Source organism: Antennarius striatus, chromosome 20 (assembly GCF_040054535.1).
Source record: "Antennarius striatus isolate MH-2024 chromosome 20, ASM4005453v1, whole genome shotgun sequence".
Lineage (NCBI taxonomy): Eukaryota > Metazoa > Chordata > Actinopteri > Lophiiformes > Antennariidae > Antennarius > Antennarius striatus.
The window spans coordinates 5,512,291-5,534,172 of NC_090795.1; the positions used below are offsets into that span (position 1 = coordinate 5,512,291).

Consider the following 21,882-nt stretch of genomic DNA (forward strand, 5'->3'; position numbering starts at 1 on the left):
TGCTGAACAAACCCTCCTTTGTTTTCCCTCGCTCCTCATGTCTGCTTTATGCAACTCTTTCCCTCTCTCTCTCTCTTTTTTTAGATTAGGGCTTGGAGGTAGTTTTACCTTCATTTGTTTTTACCTTCTGTAGTCTGGGTGAAAAGTCAGAGAGCAGAAATAGGCCAGGGCTCTGCAACCTCTCCTGCATTTGAAATGCAGGGAACACAACACAAGCTTATGGTATGATTAAGGCAGACCCTGCATTGCACTGATACAGTTACTACTAAATATATTAAGGCAGGACTTCAACACTGAGATCAAGTATTTATGTCAGGCCAAGGAAGACGATATTGACTTCATTTATCTGGAGGATGACTTGTGTGTGCACATCTCCACAGGTGCCTCAGGACGACTGGAGTGGTTTCTCTCCATTGGGAAAAGATGATGAGATCCCGTGTCGGCGGATGCGTAGCGGCAGCTACATCAAGGCTATGGCAGAAGAGGACAGCGGCGACTCCGACTGCAGCCCCAAACCTTCGCCCAAGGTCCAGGCGAGACGAGCCAGCTACCTGAAGGCCACACAGCCGTCACTCACCGAGGTGACCACGCTCAAGTGAGTGTTTTATTCTCACCAGTCTAGTTTCAGAATACGAACATTATCAGAAATGTAAGAAAAGAGTGAGAAATATTTGTCAAGGTGATTTTTCCCCCCCCCATTTAATTAACCAAAAATCAAAGTAAATTATATAACATCACATTTGTGTAGCAGGAGGTAGTAAATGTGTGTTTATTTTATGTTCTTATGTTCTTCTATTGAATCACTTAATTTACTAAAAACACTGATGCTTAATACTATGTCAGTGTCATTACAGTACATGCCACGGAACATAATGTTCAAAAGTTTGCATGCTGTATAATTTCCATCGAACAGATTGGAGAGATCAAGGGAATGAATCAAAGACAGAAAAATCAACAGAGAGAAATGAAGGCGGAAGTCTCCTTATGTGACAGAATCCCTCTGTATTTGTACAATCACACACCCACACACACACTGAAAAGATAGAGCCTTAATTGAAAATACTTGACGCCTGTTCCTGAGCAGAAGTCTCTTTAAGAAAAGACATATCCAGGAATGCACCGTGGGCGGTGAACACAAGGAATATCTTACTCTCCGCCGGAGTAATTCTGAAGCTAAGTTCAGATTTTGACGAAGTCGTTTGTTGTTTTGTGCAGCATCCTTTCATTCGCAGCCTGAGTTCATGAATAATTCAGTGATATTAGACTTCATTAAGTTGATTTCTGACATGCTCCGACAGTGTCGTCCACAGATTCGTCACAAGTTAATAAAATGGAGCTCAGTGGTAACAGTCGGATTAGCTGCTAGTTACTGACATGAAATAAAGCTTTGCGAGGCCAGAACCAGCTAAGTTACAGCAACTTAGCCTACAAAATACCTCAAAGCTACACACTTACATTGAACCAACTTCATTTCAAGCCAGTGATATATAAGTGATCATTAATACTGTCAATCAAACAAACTGATATGATATATTGTGTTCTCTGCTGTCATTTTTCCAAAATCAATTGAGACCAAGCTACGAAAATAATAACTTAAATAACCTGACAGGTTGTTTGACAAATGTTAAAATGGGCTGAAAGGCCAGAAAAATCACTCTCAATCTGACAAATCAATCCGAACTAGAGTCGTCTGATAACACGACATAAATCTAAACAGTTATCGGTCACACGGGGACAAACAAGGAGGAGGGGATGGGCACACAAAGGGAAGAGGAAAGGCGCAGGGACTAAATACACAGGGGGCTAATCATGAGCAGGTGAAACTAAGTGGGGGCAATCACAGAGGCAGGAAGAGAACAAAGACACCAACAACCCTAACAAGGATGACAAGAATCTTTAATAATCTGGACACTTTGGTTCCTTTTAACTTGGGTCCTATTTTCATGGTTTTTAGTCTAGCTTGTTGTCCAATTCATGGTAATTATTATATTAATTCACTATGGAATGGTAACGCTCGGACACGGCCAGAAATAAAGGTGCGATGGGAGAAGAGCCACAAATGCAACACCTAGAGAATTCAACCGAAGTCTTTTCTTTCTCACAAGGACCAACTATCTGGTTAAAACCAGCCAAAATTTCACTACGAAACAAGGCGATTATTGCTGACCTTCAGTTTGTGCTCACTATTGTTTAAAGTAACATCAGTGCAAAACTGTCACCATCCCTATTTCCTGTGATGAGTCATCAAAACCGATAGAGATGGGTACAACTGTGAAGAGGCAGAAGTTAGAATGCAGCAGCTTCTTTTGATTTCTCATATATGTCCCTCCACCATTTCTTGTCTTATAATACGAACTCCTACCCATTGAAAATATTTAAAATTATACTGCCTTGAAACTTTGAAAGAGTGACGCTCAAGCCTGACGTACGTAGCACTGAGGCTGTGACTGATAAGCTGTGTGCAAAAACAGAGATGAAAAGAACACCAGTGGGTTCACAGTTACTGTTACTGTTACACACACACACACACACACACACACACACACACACACACACACACATACACACGCAAACACACGCACTCACACACACACATATGGAGGCATACACTGTCATGTAAGTGCAAGTGTCGCAGCTTGGAGCCCGCTAATGACTTGAATCTGGCCCGAGGAACGCCATCATCATCTGATGGAATCCAGTGGAACAAACGAAGCCGCAGTGCTGCACATTGGAGATAGAGAATTAAGCAGGAGCAGCTGATGCCTTGTTTTCACACTATGCATTTGGGAGAAAAGGCAAGTCTGTGTTACAGTCGGCAATGATTAAATACTCAGTTTGTACTTCCATATGTGTCAGAGCCCATCCTGTGACCACCGTGTCCTTGACTAGTGATGAATGGCTCCGGAGAATTTACAGGTTTTGTTTACTCTCGCCCAGTTCTAACCTTCCTGCTTATTAAAACACACAGATAACGAGAGCATTTAAGCGGCTGGAATTAATCCCCGGCTGGCAAGCAGTTGTCTTTCTTCCTGCTGCAAATTCATTTATTCCTGGCCTAGATTTGATCTTTTTTTATTTTTTTTTTATTTCTCAGCCAGATCAGACATCCTGAATAATAGGTTGCAGTAATCACATCTCTGCGGGTCTGTCCTTGCATTCCCCCTAAAACCACAGTCATTGCTCTGAAGGCAGTTATTCAGACAGTGACTAAGAGGAAGGCAAAGAGGAGAAGGTAAAAGGAAATGGAGGATAGGGAAGATGGCCAGCGAAAAAGAAAAAGGAGAGGAGTTGACTGGAAGATGAGGTAAAGCAAGTGAAATGATGGGGAACAAAAAAAAAAGTAGAATAACAAGAGTTCTTGTTAATGCCAAGGAAATCACCACACAGCTTCAGTCTGCCCTGATTCCTTCCTGTCAGAGAAGAACGTGTGTTCATTAATGTCACTTGTTCAATGGAGGGACACCCTGGGACGCGCTGAACTTTCCCCCCACTGGTGGTACTGATAACAGACTGCATCATTGGTTCTCCCTATAATCAGCCCCACAGGGAAATCAGGAGATGTGGATAGAGATAATGGTGCTGGTGGGCTGATTCTTCCTTGACTTTATTCCTTTGTGAATCACACACACTTCCTGCATCCCGGTGGCCAATGTGGAGGCTTTTTTTTTTCACCTGAGTGGAGCTGCTCTTCATTTCTATTACTATGTTATCTAACTTATTCTATTCTACTTTTAAGCAGGGTTAAAACTGACTGATTACTTTCAAGATTTAGGTTGTTTTTACTGACAAATAATTAATCACAAAGTGAAATTGTCATTCTAAAGTAAATTAGACAGGACATATGTCATTTCCCAAAAGTCTTAAAAGGTTTTTACAAAACCTCATATCAATCCGATTGCTCCTTTTTTCTCCAGACCAAAGCGTCACAAAATATTCCAAATCACATTTTAGGACTTTTAACCAGCCAAAGTTAGAGATATAGAAATATCCCAGACTAAATTTCTGCTGATTAATTAATTAAATTTCAGTGGTGTCATGCTGTTAAGACATAAAAACGCAGCATTCTTCTCATAAAATTTTTCTTACTCTTTGAATACGTAACAACAAATGACGTCTGTGAAGATCGTCTTAAATATGCATTAAAAACACAGAAACCCCTCCATGGGGAAATGTCAGATTAAACAAGAATGAACTGTGTGGATAAAATAAACTGGCAAGTGTGGTTACGAATTGAGAGCGGTAATACAGTAGCTTATGCTCGGCATTGAAATGCCAGAATGACAGCGTGGCTATATGAAGATGTATGTTCATATTCATCACCTTTTTATTACCATGTCAGCGGCTCATCTGTCCTTCCATTAGCCTGATTCTTTCCACTGTCCTCCATCCTTCCACCCAAGAATGACTAATCTAGTTTGCTCTCCTGCGGGTTCTGTACGTTAAGGAGGAAATATGTCATTATGATAGTCATGATCTGGAGAGACATAAGAGATGTGTGTATGTGTGTGTGTAAATACATATTTTATTTTACTGATAAAACTGGACTAGACTTTCCATCCAGAGATACATTCTCTTCTCTCCACACACTTTTGTTTTCAGGAAGTTGCTTTTGTAGGCCACCATGTTCATCGAGAGGAAAGCGACTCAGCTTTTTAGGTCTAATTTCCCCTGATTAATGAATTGTTTATCTGGGATACAACCGCTGCTTAACCCCCCCCATACACACACACACACACACACACAACCACTCTGTCACGTGTCCCTAAATGCACACATGCATGCACATAGTCTTGAAGCATGCTGAGCGATGGCGTTGGAGGCAGGTGCAAACTAATGAGACGCATAGTCATCTACCTTGGAGAGGGGGATGTGTTTGTGGTTGCGTGAGTTTTCTTGTTGATTATGAGGAGTTTTTTTATAGCTTAAATATATCTCACATACACACACACGCCCTTCCTGCCTCATCTTCTTTCATATGTGTGTGTGTTCTTACCTTTAAGTGTTTTAGAAAATGCTTACGAGGTACTTCAAGGACACACTTTCTAAGCTACACTTCAAGCCTACTATACTTGTTGATTATACCGTATAGGGGTGTCTCCTGAAGCAATTGTCCATTGATCTGTATCTTTAGGTTCCCACACACTGACAGGCAAATACCTTCCCTCGCCCTCTTTTATTCTCTCTCTGTTTCTTATACTGTTCTGCACCTCTATTTCGCTTTGCTTCCAAATTTCTACCCAGCTCATTTTCCTCACTGTGACGTTTTAATCTCCATTCTCTCTTTGCTTCCGTCTCGTGGCAGGATTTCTGCAGAGCATTCACCCAAGCTACAGATTCGGAGTCACAGCTACCTGCGGGCGGTGAGTGAGGTTTCCATCAATAGGAGTCTGGACAGCTTGGACCCAGCAGGGCTGCTGGCCTCGCCAAAGTTCCGCTCTCGAAATGAGAGTTACATGAGAGCCATGAGCACCATCAGCCAGGTTAGTGGCACCTGGGGGCCCGTGCTTCTTTGCCTCAACCCCTTACAACTCTGTGCTTCCACTGCTATGTCCAGTAAGGTTGCGCAGGGGGGGAGGAAATGCAAAGAAATTCCTAAGGCGTGAATTAACAATCAGGTCACCTTCCAGCAAATCATGAAAAGTGAAAACCCCTCGATCCTCCCGTTAACATATACAGTACATCTGCGCTGCTTTTCTGGAGCTCAGATGATTACAGGCAAATTCTGACTGCCTAATTAAACGGGGGCATACGGAATCTCATCCCCCTCTGTAATCCCCAGTTTTCCTTGCAATGCTGTCTGAAGCAGAATAAATGTTGAGCAGTTTGGCATCTGTTTCGTGAGGAATACAAAAACAAGAATTAAAATCCCGTCATATAAATGTTATAAATAATATAGGGATTTTTTACAAATAATACTCATTTGCCTTGATTTGATAGTGAACATATGGAAGCATAGGCAGGAGGCGGTGGAAGTGGGTTAATGTCACGGCTGCTGTGGGGTAGGATGGTAGTCGTGTTGGATTTTGAACAAGGCATCAAACTCCATGTTATTTGGAGTGACAGGGGAATTTATCTTACCTTTTTGCCTGGGGTAGCAGGGACATGTGCTCCCTTCCAAAGCCCAGGGGCAACAATTTGCCTGGCAGTCTGAAAGATGAACCCTTGAGATGCTCTTTTAAGACCTGGCAATGGTGCGACCGAGAAGAGAATGACACACCGGACCTGACATCTGCGGAAAGGCCAAGGAATGAAAGAGGTGCTGCCGGGCTCCGCATCCTTTTCAGCAGCTGTTGTATTTGACATGCATGAGCCAGGTGTGTTTGAGGAACATTCGACAAATAAACCCAAAATATAACATTGGTAGATTATATTAAGGTCCGAAAACCTTTCTGTCTCCAAGCTCTACAGTAAATACACTCCCCCGATAAACACACAAACATTTATTCCCTGGCCACATCCCATTCCTAGGTTTTGCTCCATGGGCAGCCCTATGGATGAGGTGATTTCAAATAATGGAATGGAGCCTCTTCTTTTTTTGTCCTCACATATGTAGCTAGACTGCTTCTTTTTTGCCTGTTTTCAAACCTAAATAATCTGATGATGTAGGTGTGTCGTTGTCTGATTTATACCTCTACTGCAACTAGTCCTCACTTTGACACTTCCTAATCTCCTCTAATGATGACACTCACAGATTTTTCCTCCCATTTTGGTTTTCATCCTGCAGTGTTTTCTCTCCTGAGTCTTTTTCTTTTCTTTTCTTTTAACAGCATGTGTGAATTTCTCTATCTGACTTAAAGCTTCAGAAGGCAACCTGGAGATGAGAAGCAAAACCTTAAGCAATATAAGTTAAAAAAGGATGTGTTTAAGCTGCACACCTCGTGCTGAGCTTGACGTTAACAAAGACTGAATTACACTTCCCTGTTCCAGTCATGATTGCTTCCTGGAAAGGAACTATTACTGAAAAGACTCCTCACAGTTTAGTTGTTATTACATCACGAGCAGAAGTGCAGAAAAAAAAACAGCATCAGGTTTCCAGATATGCATCACCTGCCTGACTTTAACAGTGACTCCTGCCTAGTGAAGCTTTATTGGCATTGCATGCTTTTAGCCCCTACTGCCTTCATCTGGACTGGGTTTGCGTGCACATACTCCATGTATGCATGTATCCCCCTCCTCCACAGGTGAGCGAGGTAGAGGTGAACGGGCAGATCGAGGCCGTGTGCGAGTCGGTGTTCAGCGAGATGGAGTCGCAGGCGGTCGATGCCCTTGACCTGCCCATGCCTGGCTGCTTCCGCATGCGGAGCCACAGCTATGTGCGTGCCATAGAGAAAGGTTGCTCTCAGGAAGAGGAAGAGGGAGGCGTCGTCACGGTGGGCAACAGGAGGTCCAACTCGCCCCCGCGCACCACCACCACCGTCAGGACCATCCAGAGCAGCACAGGTCAGCTTGAGCATGCATAATTCACCTCACATTATAAATTGATACATTTGGATAGGATATATGTATAATAGATGTGCTGCCTAACTTATGCAGAATGTGCATATTGTCGACAGCAAGAAGTAAATGAATGAATTAGCGCTGCGGTCTCACAGAGTGAGATTGATCGTTGAATGGAGGGCCATCAGATGTTCCTTTTGAAATCCCTTTCCTTTATTTTTCATCAGGGAAAGAGTTGCTTAGTTTAGCTGACCGGGTAATACGTTCACTTTGCAGACTCAGACCCTCTACATTATTATCCATCTGACCCATTTTTCATCTCACATACAATATGATGAATGCAGAACTGTTTTTTCCCCACAAAAGAGCTTATTCGGCCTGTAAGGCTCAGTGGCTGCTGGGTCTTATTTTAGCCCTCTTGTGTGCCTCATGGTCTGGAGCGCTTGGCTTTCCAGCATTACCGCATTCAGTATTGATGCTGAGTGGTGCTGGCATCCAGCACTGGATGCTTCTCTGTTTCCCACTGAAAATCCAAAAGCCATTCCCTCACATTTTGCACACTGCATCACTGTCACCTGAAGGCATCTCTCCGTACTTTACTAATAACGACAACGTGTCCCCACACCTAACAGAATAGGTAAAATGTGTTGACTTTCATTTAACAGAGGATTTGGATGATATTTAGCCATCACATGGTGGTTGTTCCTGATCTGTGCAGCTGTATATATATCTATCTATAGCCGAAAAAGATCAAGTGAGAGACATCCGGAGCTCGTTCCCCTGTGAAAGGAAGTGATAATGAAGACCATCTATCAGGTGTTGTCGGGATTATCTGGTTTTCAAGCCACACAGCTCCTCTATTGTGCCATCCATGATTAAGGAAGTCTTTATTTCTCCATCTTCCAAACATGTGATGTCTGTGGATGCAGTTATCTTGGTGTGTAATCATTAAGTTACACCTTTAAACCAGTCTCAGGTAAAAAGCGTTTGTGTGTGCATGTGTGTGTGTGTGTGTGTGTGTGTGTGTGTGTGTGTGTGTGTGTGTTTGTGTGTGACGTAGAACACATCTCTGTTGGGATTACCTCGCAGCTGGTTTTTTCACCCCATTTTTGGCCCTTGAGGTCACGATTGATGAATGGTGTAAGACAGAAAATAGATATTGGTGGTGGATGGTCGCTAATAATACAAGAAAAAGCTGTTGTATACAATTAAGGGCAATCCATTGTGTGATTCACACAGCTCTACATGATTGGCTATCAACTTCTTGTGACCTTTGACCTTATGGTATCTGAATCATCTGCAAGAGTGAGTTCGACTGATATATTAGAGAGATATATTAGAACATTTCACCAAAAAAAAAAAAAACGTGTTCATGTTACTGTCATAGTTGTATTACTGCACAGTTCATCACTCCTTAGAGCTCCACCACTCAATCACTGTAATTAATTAGCCACCTCTCCTTCTTCTCTTGAGGGAAAGGAGGTGATTGAAGAGGAGCGAGAAAGAGGAAGGCTGGAAGGGGAACTGAGAAAGATCTCAATATGATGAACTTTATGTCGTCTCATTTTCAACAGGTGCACTACCACCACTGTCGTGTCATATGGGAGTTCATTTCATTAGCAATTTTTGAGTTTCGTACTGCATCGGTGTGTGCATTCGGTGTGTCATAAGAGCTCTCTGACACTTTTAATTAACTCCCATAATATTGATATGACTTAAAAACCTTAATTTTTTTGGAGGTGGGTGTGGGGGGGTGCTCAAGGATAATTAGTTATCTTTTATGTTAAAGGGTGAGGAGCAGTGCCGGAAATTACACTGAACAGGAGGCTAATGCGCACCTTGCCCATCCTACCATGTCTGGTGTGAACATAAAGTGACGCCACCCTCAGAAAGTGTCGATTAAGACTGATTAATATGGTTCTACTCTTCTTCTGCATAATTTAAAAGTGCATTTTACGTTCAGCTAACATTTGATGGCGTTGTTCAAGGTCAATCATTTAAAAACAATCCAAATTACCATCATATACTTTATGATTAGCAGATATATTTTGACTTATGAAGGGAAATTCAGTCTATTAATAATAAACCATATGTTTTAACCCCTCACAGAAAAAAATAAGCCTTTATCCGTAGACTCCAACAGTATCATATATTAATTCGAAAGATTCCCTCTCATTTCTCTCACATGTGCATAGCAAGTGACAAGTAAACAGTTGCAGCTGTTATTCTGCTGTTCCACCGTCTGCAGACACACACATACACACGTGCGCACACACACACACACATTGACACTCACTCATACATTTCACAGGAAATCAGATGGGATCCCGAAGTGAGAAGGGAAGATGTTGTTGTGGTGAATATTGTATGATGTTTCTGAAGGATGGTTTAGGCAGCAGGTTCAAAAAAGCTGCCCTCGCTAATGGTTTCTGCTCCCACTTGTCCTCACACCCAAAATATGACACACATGCACACATATGAGTGGGAGGCAGAGAGGACAGGGGGGGCAAATCAGCTTTTTCTCCTGCTCCTCCTCACTTTGCCCACTCTTCTGCTCCTGCCCATTGTTACCGATGATCTTTTTAAACCTGAGAAAGGAGACAGGAGTGAAGGCTGTCCTTTGATCTCCTCTTTGTGAATATTAAGTGGCTGCTATTTCCCCTGCTCAGAATGGCATGTATGCAGACACACACACATGTAAACGCTCACATGCCGTTCACTGCCGCATTGAACAGACATGTTGGCCCCGGACATCAGCTCCTTTGTATCGGTTTAATGAAATCTAGAGCAGATCCTCTTTCTAAAGCTTGGGAAAATCCATAGCAATCGGTTAATGAGAGGATTTTACTGCTCCTGCGCCTTGGCTCCTCCACACCACGTCGTCTCCAGTTAACATATTCATCGCCTCTTCACCCTGCTTTGTCTTCCTCCTCCTTGGCCTTTCACACAACAGCTAGATCCCCTGCCTTTTCACAGCAGCAGTTAGGAGTGTGGGTAAATCAACTTGTTGGTTCCCCCGAGGAGACAAATTGACATTCAATTAGAAACAGTATACACAAGTTTAAGTTTGGGAAATGTGCCACAGTTTGTGTTTCTCCTCTTCTCAGCCTCGGCTTTTCTGGCTCGCTGACCTGCTGTCAATTATCCAGCCTCATTTTCCCAGCATCTATTTTTCAGAGGTGCTGAGGGATTGGCTGAAAAAGGTTGCTTTTTCCCCCCCTCTGGCTGCCGTAATAGGCTGCGGGACGATGTTTAATTTAGTGACTGTGAATTTCCTATGCCTCGTGAACAGAGACGTCTTGCTCGATAAAGCATCCCTTAAGTGTTCAAGGCATGTCCGTGGTCCGTTTCACTGACGGTCTTGTCATACATTTGCTGGAATGCCGAATCTTCCTTTCATTTTCTGACACAGCTCTGGAAACAATCCCCCAGACACTATCAGTCCATCTACATGTTTGATTGTTTCTAAAAAACAAGCAATAAAATCATACTACTTTTTATTTTCTGCTCATTTTCAGGTACGAGCAGCTTCCTAAAGTGCATTGCAGTAATAAACTGCAGGATTGTTTTTTGTTGTGGAATGGTAACCTGATAAAATCTAATTCGCTGCAAGGTTTGCTAGCTTTACTTTTCATTAATCACATGGGGCTCCTGCTTATTCCTCTTTCTTTCCATAACACGGTGCTGGAGGCTGAAATAAATCCTGTGCAACACTGCCTCCAGGGGCTCAGGAAAACACAGCACTACAGTGCGGCTGCCCTTTCCACTGTCTCTAGCTGTTTGAGTGGGTGGATGAAAAACTACCAGACAACTTGACCCAATTAGCAAAAAATCAATCGCTGCCAACTCTGGTATTTTTCCTGGAGTTCTTTTCTGTTTGTGTGAGATTGAATATCATCAGATTCACATTTGCTAAACATAAGTGTCAGGGATACAAAGGTCTGCTCAAATTAAAATCAAGCCGAGCGTTTCTCTCTCTGGCCCACGTAAATTTCCGTGAGCAAGGTTGAAATTTGCTTTTCACTTGTGAGGAAGACTCATATCTTATAAGCACAGAGAAACGTCACTTCGGGCTCTCCTTTGTTTTCAGATTAGAACCACTGTCAAGGTAGGTTTGAGAAGGATTAGAAGTAGTTTTACATGTTTATTAACACTATACTACTGCATGGTAAGGGTTGTAAACAATCCCTACACCTCCAGGAATTTATTTCAATGTAGTTACTATTGATAACTGTAATCTGATATCTTGTTCATTTTTTGAAAATGACACATCTGCTTTGATGTAAAGAAGTGTTCCTTGAAAAAATAAATTCACAGTGATTTCCACAAGAATATACAGCATGCCTATAAATCACAGCAATATTTGCATTGTCAAGGGGGTATACTGTGCTAAATCCTTGGCTGGTGGGTTTGAAAGCACCAGATTAAGTGTGCTATGCTTTACTAAACCATATAGCCAACATTAAATGAATCAGTCAGAGTTAATGAATCACATCTGTATCTCATCTTTACTTATAGAACTTGGAATCAAATAGATGAAGTACATCAGTAGCTTTTATGTAGATAGGGGGTTTGTTCAATTTTGTAATCCAGTTCCAAAAGTAAACTTGAATTGACTTATTTTGCAGCGTCACCCAAAGTGAATTATCGACATTATAAACATTTGCTTGTGTCTACTTATGGTTACCTTTATTTCCCCATCATGCAAGGTGGCCTGCTTTGTGCAGTTTCTGAAGGTGTGCATCTAATAATTGGTTTATTGATTTCTGTCCTTTTTTTCTTTCTTTTTTTTTGCTTGCTTAGTCACATTTGAACTTAGGCAACTTTTGTGTCTGTCAGTATTTCCAGTAGAAGGGTGTCTGTGTCCTTGAACACAATTTCTTTTATGCATTCTTACCAAAACAATGAGCTTCTTCTGCTGGACATGTAGACTAAGCTTTAAAGTTAAAGTGAGGAGACCCTAAAGAGATGGATGATGGACAGAGAAAGTTTTAAAGCATTCCTTACTATATAACATGTATAATATTCCCGACTAGAGATCAAATTGTAATAAACTAAGTCAAAACTGAAGTGCCATTTGGGATACTTCCACTACATCCAAATATTTCTGGAAATTACATCCAAAAATTTCTGGAAATTGTTTCATTAATCAATTCATATGAGAAGCAAAAGGTAACACAATGTTTCACAAATGTCAAAAAACAAAGGCAAAATCCAAATACCAGCTTGACATGACGTGAACCAAAGGGGAAACACGGTGAGATCCACACATACTTGACACAATAAACTGCCAAACAAGCTACACATAAAAACATAGAAACAGGTAGCGAACGGAGATGGGTGGGGGGTCAGCCTGAGACAGGTGGGAATGACCTGGGAAAACATAAAGGAGACGTCAGATGAACAAAAAAAGAAAAAGAAACAGAGGAGATTGGAGACACAATAAGAAAACGTAACATTAAACTGAGTGGAGTATACATGGACAAAAACATCATGGGCAAAACATGGATAAATTAATCTTTAAATTGAACCCAATGCAACAGGAAATTGGCGCCATAACACAGCATTGTGACAGGAAGTATCCCAAATTATGCTCTTATAAGTAATATATATATAATACAACAATACAGGGAAATACATCATTTGTGCATTTTATCAACCAGGATGCCTGAGAATAAAAAAAGTAAAATAGTAAAAGGAGATGGGCACTAGGATAAAGTTAACAGGGCTGTCCCACCCAGTGCCGAATGACTTATAAGTCACAAAATGTGTGCAGGGCGGGTGTGGGGGGTGCGATCAAGGCGCGTCCACAGCCTGACATAAGAGCCAATGTCGTCAGAGTGGAGGGGGGAAAAGAAGGAGAAAGGAATCCTGTCAACTCACCTGGACATCTGTAACTGGTTCTCAGCTGTCATGGCGCTACTTCGGTGTCTTTACAGCGCGCTGTTCGCCATGTGTGACTCCTGGATCTACCTTTGTGAGTAAAAACTAGTGTTGACTTTGTCATTTGTGGGCGAAGGCGAGCCGCGTCTGTGCGTCTGAGGCCGGAAGTTAAGCTCATGTAGCAGGAAAATTAAAAGCCGATTATTTTTTTTTCGCTTGCACGAACAGCAACAATGTGATACTATCTCGACTTGCAGCACGTCCTATTATCTTTAGATAGGTAAACTTATAGGCATTTAAAAGTGACTTCTGTATAAGTGAGGATATAAAAACGGCCAACTCAAATTTAATATGTGTCATTGGCTTTTACTTTGAAAATATTCTCCGGAAGATATTTAGCGACGGTCCCTTAACACTGAAGTCATAGGCGACTTCTAGTTAATTCAAGTTTATTGTGGTAATATAGGCAAAATATTACTGTTATCTTCAAATGTCAATATATAATTTAAAGAAAAAAAATTCATGAAGAAAGAAAATCGTAGTGAAAGCCTAAATATTATCCTGATAAAGTTCTTTCTCTTTATACTACTCTATATATTTGTGATATTTGCATACAGCTGGTGTTTATGTCTGGTCAAGTTCTGCCTCAGTGGTAAATGTGTGTAGTTCCTGTCTTTATGTTGTGATGCTAAACATTTGGGCCATCCCAGACTGGATTGCAAGACCCTCTCCCCATCATGATCACACAATTAAATTCAAATCAAGGAAACACAAGAAAGTAAAGAAATACACACACCCGTATTAATTTTCTCTCAGGTATAGTGTTCTATATTTTCAGCTAAAAATATTTATAATATTTCTAATAACTTATATATCAAAGTGTAAAGAAGAAAAATGCTGAGTAGTTTGGTATGAGACTTGAATCCTGATTGCCCAGGTATTTTTTGTATCATAATTACCTTTATAGTAATTTTTTGCTTTACCAAAATAATGCACAATTCTTTATTATTCAGAAATGTTATAAATTTCTGAATAATAAGAGAATTATATTAAAAGAATATAAACAAGCCACATTAAAAGTTAATTTTTAAAAACACATATAAGCTGCTTGATTTTTTGTCTCCATGTTTCCATATTTCTATGAGACACTACAACTTCTTTTCATGCCTGGATGAGCACCATGTGAGGACACTGACTGGTAGCTGGGAAATTTAGATCCCCCTTCCAGCTCTTGGTCTATTTTCGTATCATATCAGTGAGGGCGAGGGCAACAGGTGCGGTCTGCGTCAAACACAGCGACGCCTGGCCCGGCATCACAACACACGCCTCTGCAGGGTCCAGCTATTTAGGTCAAACTCACGGTGCCTCTGGAATTAGAGTTCATTCATCAAAGACGTCACTCTGTGATTGTTAAAGTGAGCATCCGGAAGTAGGGGTTGATGCTGAGCTTCACAGGTCTTATGGGAAACGAGATCACTGGTGCCACTTGCCAGTTCAAGGCCTGACAGGGTAGGTAGAAGGCCCCCCAGCAGCAGACCGTCGCCCCGTGTCAACAACCATCCATCTGTTTTTCACCGAGTCACAAGACTGGTTCATATTCGCCCCTGTTGCCAGCTATGCTTCCTGCCCCATCTCCTCCTAGCATCCAAATTTCTATTCCCGGACAAGACTCTTAAGACTCTCCGGACTGCGACATGGCACAGACACACACACATAGAGTTCACACACACTCTTGATCCAAGTAGGCCAAATACATTAGATTATTTTAGCATCATCCACAATTAGCCAATGACCGATTCAGAAGGCGACATTATCGAGCTATTAACTAAAAACTTGAAGGGGAGTTAGAAGATGTTTTTTATTTTCCAATAGTATCATAAAATTACCTTAAATTTGGTCTCAAAAGTTACTAAAACCATTTTTTTGCTTTGGATGACTTCATATTCGGTTATTGTGCTCACACAGCAGTCACTACCCCCAGCTGAATCAAATCACTTTCTTTTTGCTGCGTTTATTTACCCTGAGGGATCATTAGTTTCATTCACATATTTCTCCGACCCATCAGCAGCGGCTCAAAATTCATCCTGAAAAATGTTTTCTCAAGGGCACGGTTACACAACCATATTTTGACGTACCAGCTGTTTAAATGTATCGGCAATTTAAAGTAATGGTGCAGCAAGCGGTTTCAGGGATGGCTGTTCCCAGATGGCGAGGCCATTTTAAAGAGCAGAATCATTGTTTGTTCAATTACATCAGTACACAAAAAAGAATCTATGTGACTATAGGGACTATAACAGATCCGGTCATAGCTTGCAATATTCCTCCTTTTTCTATATTCTCTCCATCTCAGTTCAGTGATGCTTTATTGCAGAAAGATAATATAACCTAACCAGCCTCCCAATGGGTTCCTCACCCTCCCCCTTTCTCTGTGGAACATGTACACGTCAGTTATTCAGACATATTTTCACAGTAATGCTCACTCATAACAGGTGCTAAGACTTCAGCTTTTCCCTCCTGTATTTTGTAGGATCTTTTAAAGAAGCAATTATCAAGTTTAAAAAAAAAACCACCTGCTGGGGGACTCGGTCCCTCATCTGTCGTTTGGTAAAGGTACGAGCTGTCCACATAAATAGTGACGTTAAAAAGAGAGACGATGGCAGCAAACTCTTAAACTGTAACAAAAAAACTTAAAAGGATCAGGGTCAGACAGCAAACAATATCTTGAAAATTAGATGTCATTAAACTAACAATAAAGAGAAAAAAGTCCGATGTCTCTCAGTTGCTGGATTTTCAGTCTTTCAGCTTCCTTGTTTCATCAGTCTTTTAATTCCTGCCATGGGGAAGTTAATTCCAGATTTATAGCAAGCCACATATAAAAAACAGAACAAAGACAGAAGAACAAAGACGACAAGGTCAGGTGAAAATATGGCTGTTAATTAAATCTGTAGAAATACTGAGCTATTAAGCACGATAGAGCCTGAGAGAACATTCTAACACTGTCTACCAGGTCATTGCAACCTCTTGTCCATAAAAACCGGTTGCTTGTTTTAATCGCCGGTAACACTTTGAAATGTGAGCTTTCTGCATCAAAACCCCTCAGTTATAATAATATTTTTAAGTTATTTGTAATAATTAATATCAGTTTTCATTCAGCCTTAGCAAAACTATCATTCTACTTTTGTCTTTTTCGTCTTATCTTGAATGGAGAAAAAAAAGCTGGGTTTTACAAAAAGTTAATTTGTACTTCAGGTGGACACAAAAACCCACAATCTACATATTAATGGATGTATTCATATACAGTAGTTAGTATTTATAAGTGGCCAAAACTGATGCAATAATAAAAGTGTATAGATGTATATAGTAGTCCATATAGTATAGAAAATACACTTTATCATCCCTTTTGAAGACATATTGGATACTTTTGTTCATTTTCAGATATAAAAATGATGCACAAAGTCCGATACACTGCAGTTCATTTATCTTTATCACATACTCTTGTTTTTCTTCAGAAAGTTTTGCTTTGAACTTTCTTTTAGTTTCGCGTTCTGCCACTAGAGGGAGCTTTACACCCACAGTTTGAATCAATCTGCTTTGCCTTTTGATCTTTCCACAATGCGGTGATTCCCAGTACATGAGGCAAATAAGTTTTATTATGTGGTAAGGCTGCCAGACATTACTTTTAGGCATATTGTGTGCCTTTTTAAACAGTTCCAGTGTGTGTGTGCGTGTGCGTTTTCATGTAAAAGGCAGGAAAAGCCGGGAATGGAAAAAGGAAGAGAGTAATGAGTGAATGGAATACTGGTGCCTTAAATCATTACTGACTGTCCCGTTTTGCTTGATACTTAAGCTCCTGAGAGACGCGAAGATCAAAAGATGAGGACGTTCTGAAGGAATGCTCCTCTTGAGCTCCATCTTTCACTCCCGCCATATGGATTCTCCAGTCACACACACACACACACACACGCACACGCACACACACTCACAAAAACACACTCGGGACAGTTCTGCACTTCCTACTTTGTTGTTAATTACAGGGACAGATAAAACCCTTGCCTTAGCTACGTTTGCAGATGCATGGGAAATACACCTGTGTGTCAGGGGATCAAAGCTGCCATCCTCTCAGGTGGAATTATTATTCAAAGGGGTGTAAATTAAACAGCACTCTGGTGTCATCTGCCTCTGTTGCTCTCTCTTTCCTTCTCTCTCTCACACACACACACACACACACAGACACACACACACACACACACCTGCAGAATGCTCATTCCACAAGCTTTGATGGTGCAAGTAGGTGTGTTTAACAGGAAGCGAGGGCTTGGAGGAGGCGTGTGGTGACACACCAGCACATGCATGCTCCTGGAATAAAAAGAGAAAAAGCACCAGTTGTGGTCGGCAGCTCCGTGGATTTTTTTTTTTTTTTTCATTAAGCGTGCGGATTGTGTGCGTGTGCAGGCATGGGTTTGCTCGCTGTCAAAGTCTCTGTGTGTGGCTTTGCTCATTCGCAGCTGCAGGATCAAGCCCGAACTGGGAGCTCGATGTGGGTAAACTGTGATTTGGCTATCTCTCTTCCTGGAGGAGATAAATCCTCGTCATGCTGGTGTGTCAACCACTCAGTAATTACTTCATCCTGTCACGACTGTCTGAGAATGCAAGCCAGTGGGAACTTGCACTGTCGCTCTTTCACTGACACAAGGGGAAAAAAACACACACACAGCATCTCTTTCATTCAGCTTCCTTCTCAGCTTCGAGGCGTTAGTCATCAGATGAAACGGATGCAGAGAAATTCAATGAAGTTCAAAAGCTTCACATCTGGGTATTTTACTACCTGTTATTCTAAGTTGCACAGTTTCAGCATAAATTTGTTAGCTTAGCTTGTGAGACTCTATTCAACTTGTGGTCCAGATGTAAAAGCAGGAAATGAGGAAGTTCCTGTCTTGCAATATGAAATCTTTCACTAGATGTCATCCCAGCCCACGCTGCTTCTTTTCACGGCACCTCTTGAATCTGTGCAAAAGTGGTCCAACCTGTAGGTGTTAAATATGCCCCTAATCATCTATCTCATGATGCCCTGATGCTTTCTAATTCTAGGTGGCCCATGCAGATGAATTTCACCTGTTGATTCTTGCCTGTACGGAAATTTCTATAGCATAGTATCATCCATGTATAATTGTTGTGCATCTCCATGACCTAATTCAGCAGTGATTTCATGCCTGGGCATGCTCTGAAGTCGAATTAAAGTCAGTAGAATAAAACTGGAGCTCTTGCTGCTCCAGTTTGTGGCTCTTAGATGTTTTAGGTTTACTTACGACTTAATTGCTCCCAGTTTGTGAAGGCCTGGAATGCTTTGATTATAGCCGTTTAGGGAGGAAGACTGGCGTTTGGATATCTTTTGACACAGGAAGCACGAGGAAGACAATGTCATTCATTCCTCTCCTCCTGCTCGGGGTTAGAAACAAGGCAGGAGAGAGAGAGAGGAGGAGAAAAATGAAAGAGGTGGGGGGGGGTGGAGATGCAGGGAGGAGCTGACGGAGCTATGGCAAACACAAAGAATGGCTGCGGCAGCGGACCCCTACTGTCTCTCGCTCTGCAGCAAGAACACATGCACCATTTTACCTCTAAAAACAACAAGTCTGTGCATTGAAGATCTGGGTTTTTTAATTTTTTTTATTTCAAGCTATAAACAGCCCATTTGAAATTTTTGATCAAGCAAGACAGGGGGGGGGGGGCAATCTTTCAAATAGACTGTCCCACGCCTAACTTCTTACTCTTCCTGTCGGTGTTTTGGCATCAGAGGGAGCAAAGGAAAAAGCAAAGCCCCGAAAGGATTTCCTCAGTGTTGACTGTGGATGATCCTCATGGCTCCTGCATGCTAAAGCTGGGGCAAGGCAGGGCCTGCAGTCATACCCCCCTCCCTCCCCCCGGGTGAATGAAAAACACTGTGGAGGAGTTAAAGCTCCTACCATTGAGATTGGGAAGAAAAATGTGAAGACAAACATTTTTTTTTACATTTTTTTTTTTAGCTGTTCTCTTGACAGGATATTGAAAGTTTCGAGACTTGGCTTGACAGCTAAATTGTGTGGTTGGAAGTTCATGTTGCTTTCACTGCTTGGGACGGGTGGGAGTTTGTCGGAGGAGCGATGAGGAATGGTGCATGGCTGTAAAATGGGTGGTTGAGGCTGAACAGTGTGGGAGGCCGGGCCCCAGCGCAAATTAAAGACTTCTCTGTGAAAGTCCCAGACTCTGCTACAGTAATGTGTATGCGTGAGCGTCTGAGACTGTGTGTAAGCGGACCGACAGAGAAGGGGAGGGGGGGGGGCAGATTTGGCCCTCCCTCTTTTATTTTTTTATGTGTTTTTTTTTTTTCTTAACCAGTCATTAAAAATTACCCACAACTAACCCCGGTGAACACTGAGAGACATGGAGAAAGAGAGAAAGAATGCATCTCCTCTTTCTCCCCCAGTTTTCTTTGAGCTTTGCTGCTTCACTAACCAAGTAAAACAGGGAGGAAAAAAAAAAGGGGTGGGGGGGGGGGTAGGCTGTGTTCAAGAGGGGCTGATTCCACTCAGAGGTTTTTTTTAAGACGCACACTGGTACCCCTCCCCCAAGTGAAAAGTAGCAGGAGTTTTTTTTTCTCTTCTTCTTCTTCTTCTCCCCCCCTCCCTATCCAGGAGGGGAGAGAGAGAAAGAGATGAATGGGCAAAGGAATGCGGGAGACAAACGAGGGCTCTCGGCAGGAGAGTGGGAATGTTGAGAGCATTGTTCCTCCCTCCTTACCCCCCCCCCCCTGCAAGATTCTGCAAGGGAGTGGATGTAAACACCCAGGAAAGAGAAGGAAGAGGGGTGTGAGAAGTCACACCTGAGAGACAGATTGTGGCATCTGCATCATATTTACCCTACCCAGATGCCCCAGATGCACGGGGTTCCGCATCGCTTCGACTCATGCGTGCAGCGAGTGCCTATAGCTGCCATCTCATCTTTCCCTCCTCCCCCCCCCCTCCGTTCCTCTGAACAGGATGTATAGGGTCAGCGGGTCAGGACTGGAAACCACAAAGACAGTATACGTCAGTATAGCTGGGTCTTGTTCCAACAATCCCCCTTACTCAGTCTCGTACCTCCTACCTTTCAGTCCCCCCCCCCTCCTTTTTTCCCCCTCTAATTTCTTCTCTCTCTCTCTCCCATCCTTACTTTCCATTTCCCTCTCTCCATTCATCCACCCACGCCTGCCCCGTTCCTCCTCTCATGTAGGAGATGCAGAAAGGCTTGACGTTTGGTTTTGGGCCCAGATGGCTTTAGCATGCCTCTGGCGGTGGATTAAACTGCCAGTGTCTCCTTTCGCCTGCATGTGCAAGTGGTCAGGACAAAGAGCGGCAAACAGGGTGGAAAAGGGGGGGGGGGGAAGGAATGCGAGCAAAGAAAAAGAAATACCAGCATTGTGAAACAACACACTGATGTTTCACGGCGTTCCCGGAACAGTGGCTATAAGAGCGCCTGTAAAAAGTGTCAGCCAGTTAGTTTTTCCTGTTGTTGTTTTTTTTTTTTCCTGTTCTGTCATTTTTTAATCAGGTTATGACTTTTTTCTTGAGAGCACTTGTTCCACGGAACTCCGGAATGAACATGTGAACTTTTGACCACATTCTGCTGCATTTATATGTAAATAGCAGCTGCAGCTAGCAGTGATCCTTCCTGTAATGACATGACATCGGCATTGTGTTTCAGCCCTCTTAACGTGGATTCCTGCGTGTGTTTCAGCCTTGCTGTGTCTAAGCAGTTTTACCCCAGTGTCTTTAACTCCCCAGGCTTGCTGTTGTGTACTCTGTGATTACACTCACTTTCACTTGTGTCATATTTTACAGCCGCATTTAGCACATGGAGACAGTGTGGTGGCAAAGTTGTTGTGGGGGTATTTTTACTAGCGTAAGTAGACTGTATTATCCACTTAGCAATGCCTCATCATGACTCTTCCTCTTGATTTCATTGACTTCCTTTATCTCTGCATCCTCGACTTTACGTAGGAACGCATTCTGGGATGACCTATCCACCAGTCAGTGCCTTTTAAACTGATGACTAATCTCCACACGCCCCCCCCCACCCTGGCTACCATGATTCTGTGTCCGAGTATGCCACGACTTGTTGCCCTATGCTGTCATTGCCAGCGCATGTGATGTGTCACTCTGCGCAGGGAGCCAGTCTGCATTGAAAGTTTCAGTCAGTGAGCGACGGCGGTGGGAAATGAGTGCAGTGAAAGCATGCGTGAGATGTGTGGGCGTGTTAGCTTTAGCTTTACAGCTAATGCTCAGGTTTATGCCTCACGAAGCAGCTGGAATGTACAGGAACTGAAGGAAACAGCGTGGCAAAGTTATCCTCTCCTTCTTACTTCTTTGCCCATTGTTTCTTTATCCCTCTCTCTCTCTCTCTCAATCTCCTTTTTTTTTTTTTTTTTTTTTACTGGGTGACCGCTTTATCTTTCAGCCCTCCCATGACCACCACCGGCAGGTCTTTGGGACAGAAACAAAAGATTGATGTGCCTGTTCATGTGGTTGCAGACTAGTCAGACTTAACACG

The 21,882-nt window shown here is 42.4% G+C and overlaps 1 protein-coding gene across 2 annotated transcripts in view; it reads left to right on the top strand.

Moving 5' to 3' along the window:
• The window catches only part of dlgap1b (discs, large (Drosophila) homolog-associated protein 1b), a 52,303-nt gene that overhangs the window by 15,316 nt on the left and 15,105 nt on the right, over positions 1–21,882 (top strand). For both annotated transcript variants that reach the window (XM_068304324.1, XM_068304325.1), the window contains exons 3-5: positions 381–595; positions 5,303–5,480; positions 7,182–7,440. In XM_068304324.1, the coding sequence (XP_068160425.1) occupies positions 381–595; positions 5,303–5,480; positions 7,182–7,440 (652 nt within the window). The remainder of the gene's footprint in view (positions 1–380; positions 596–5,302; positions 5,481–7,181; positions 7,441–21,882) is intronic.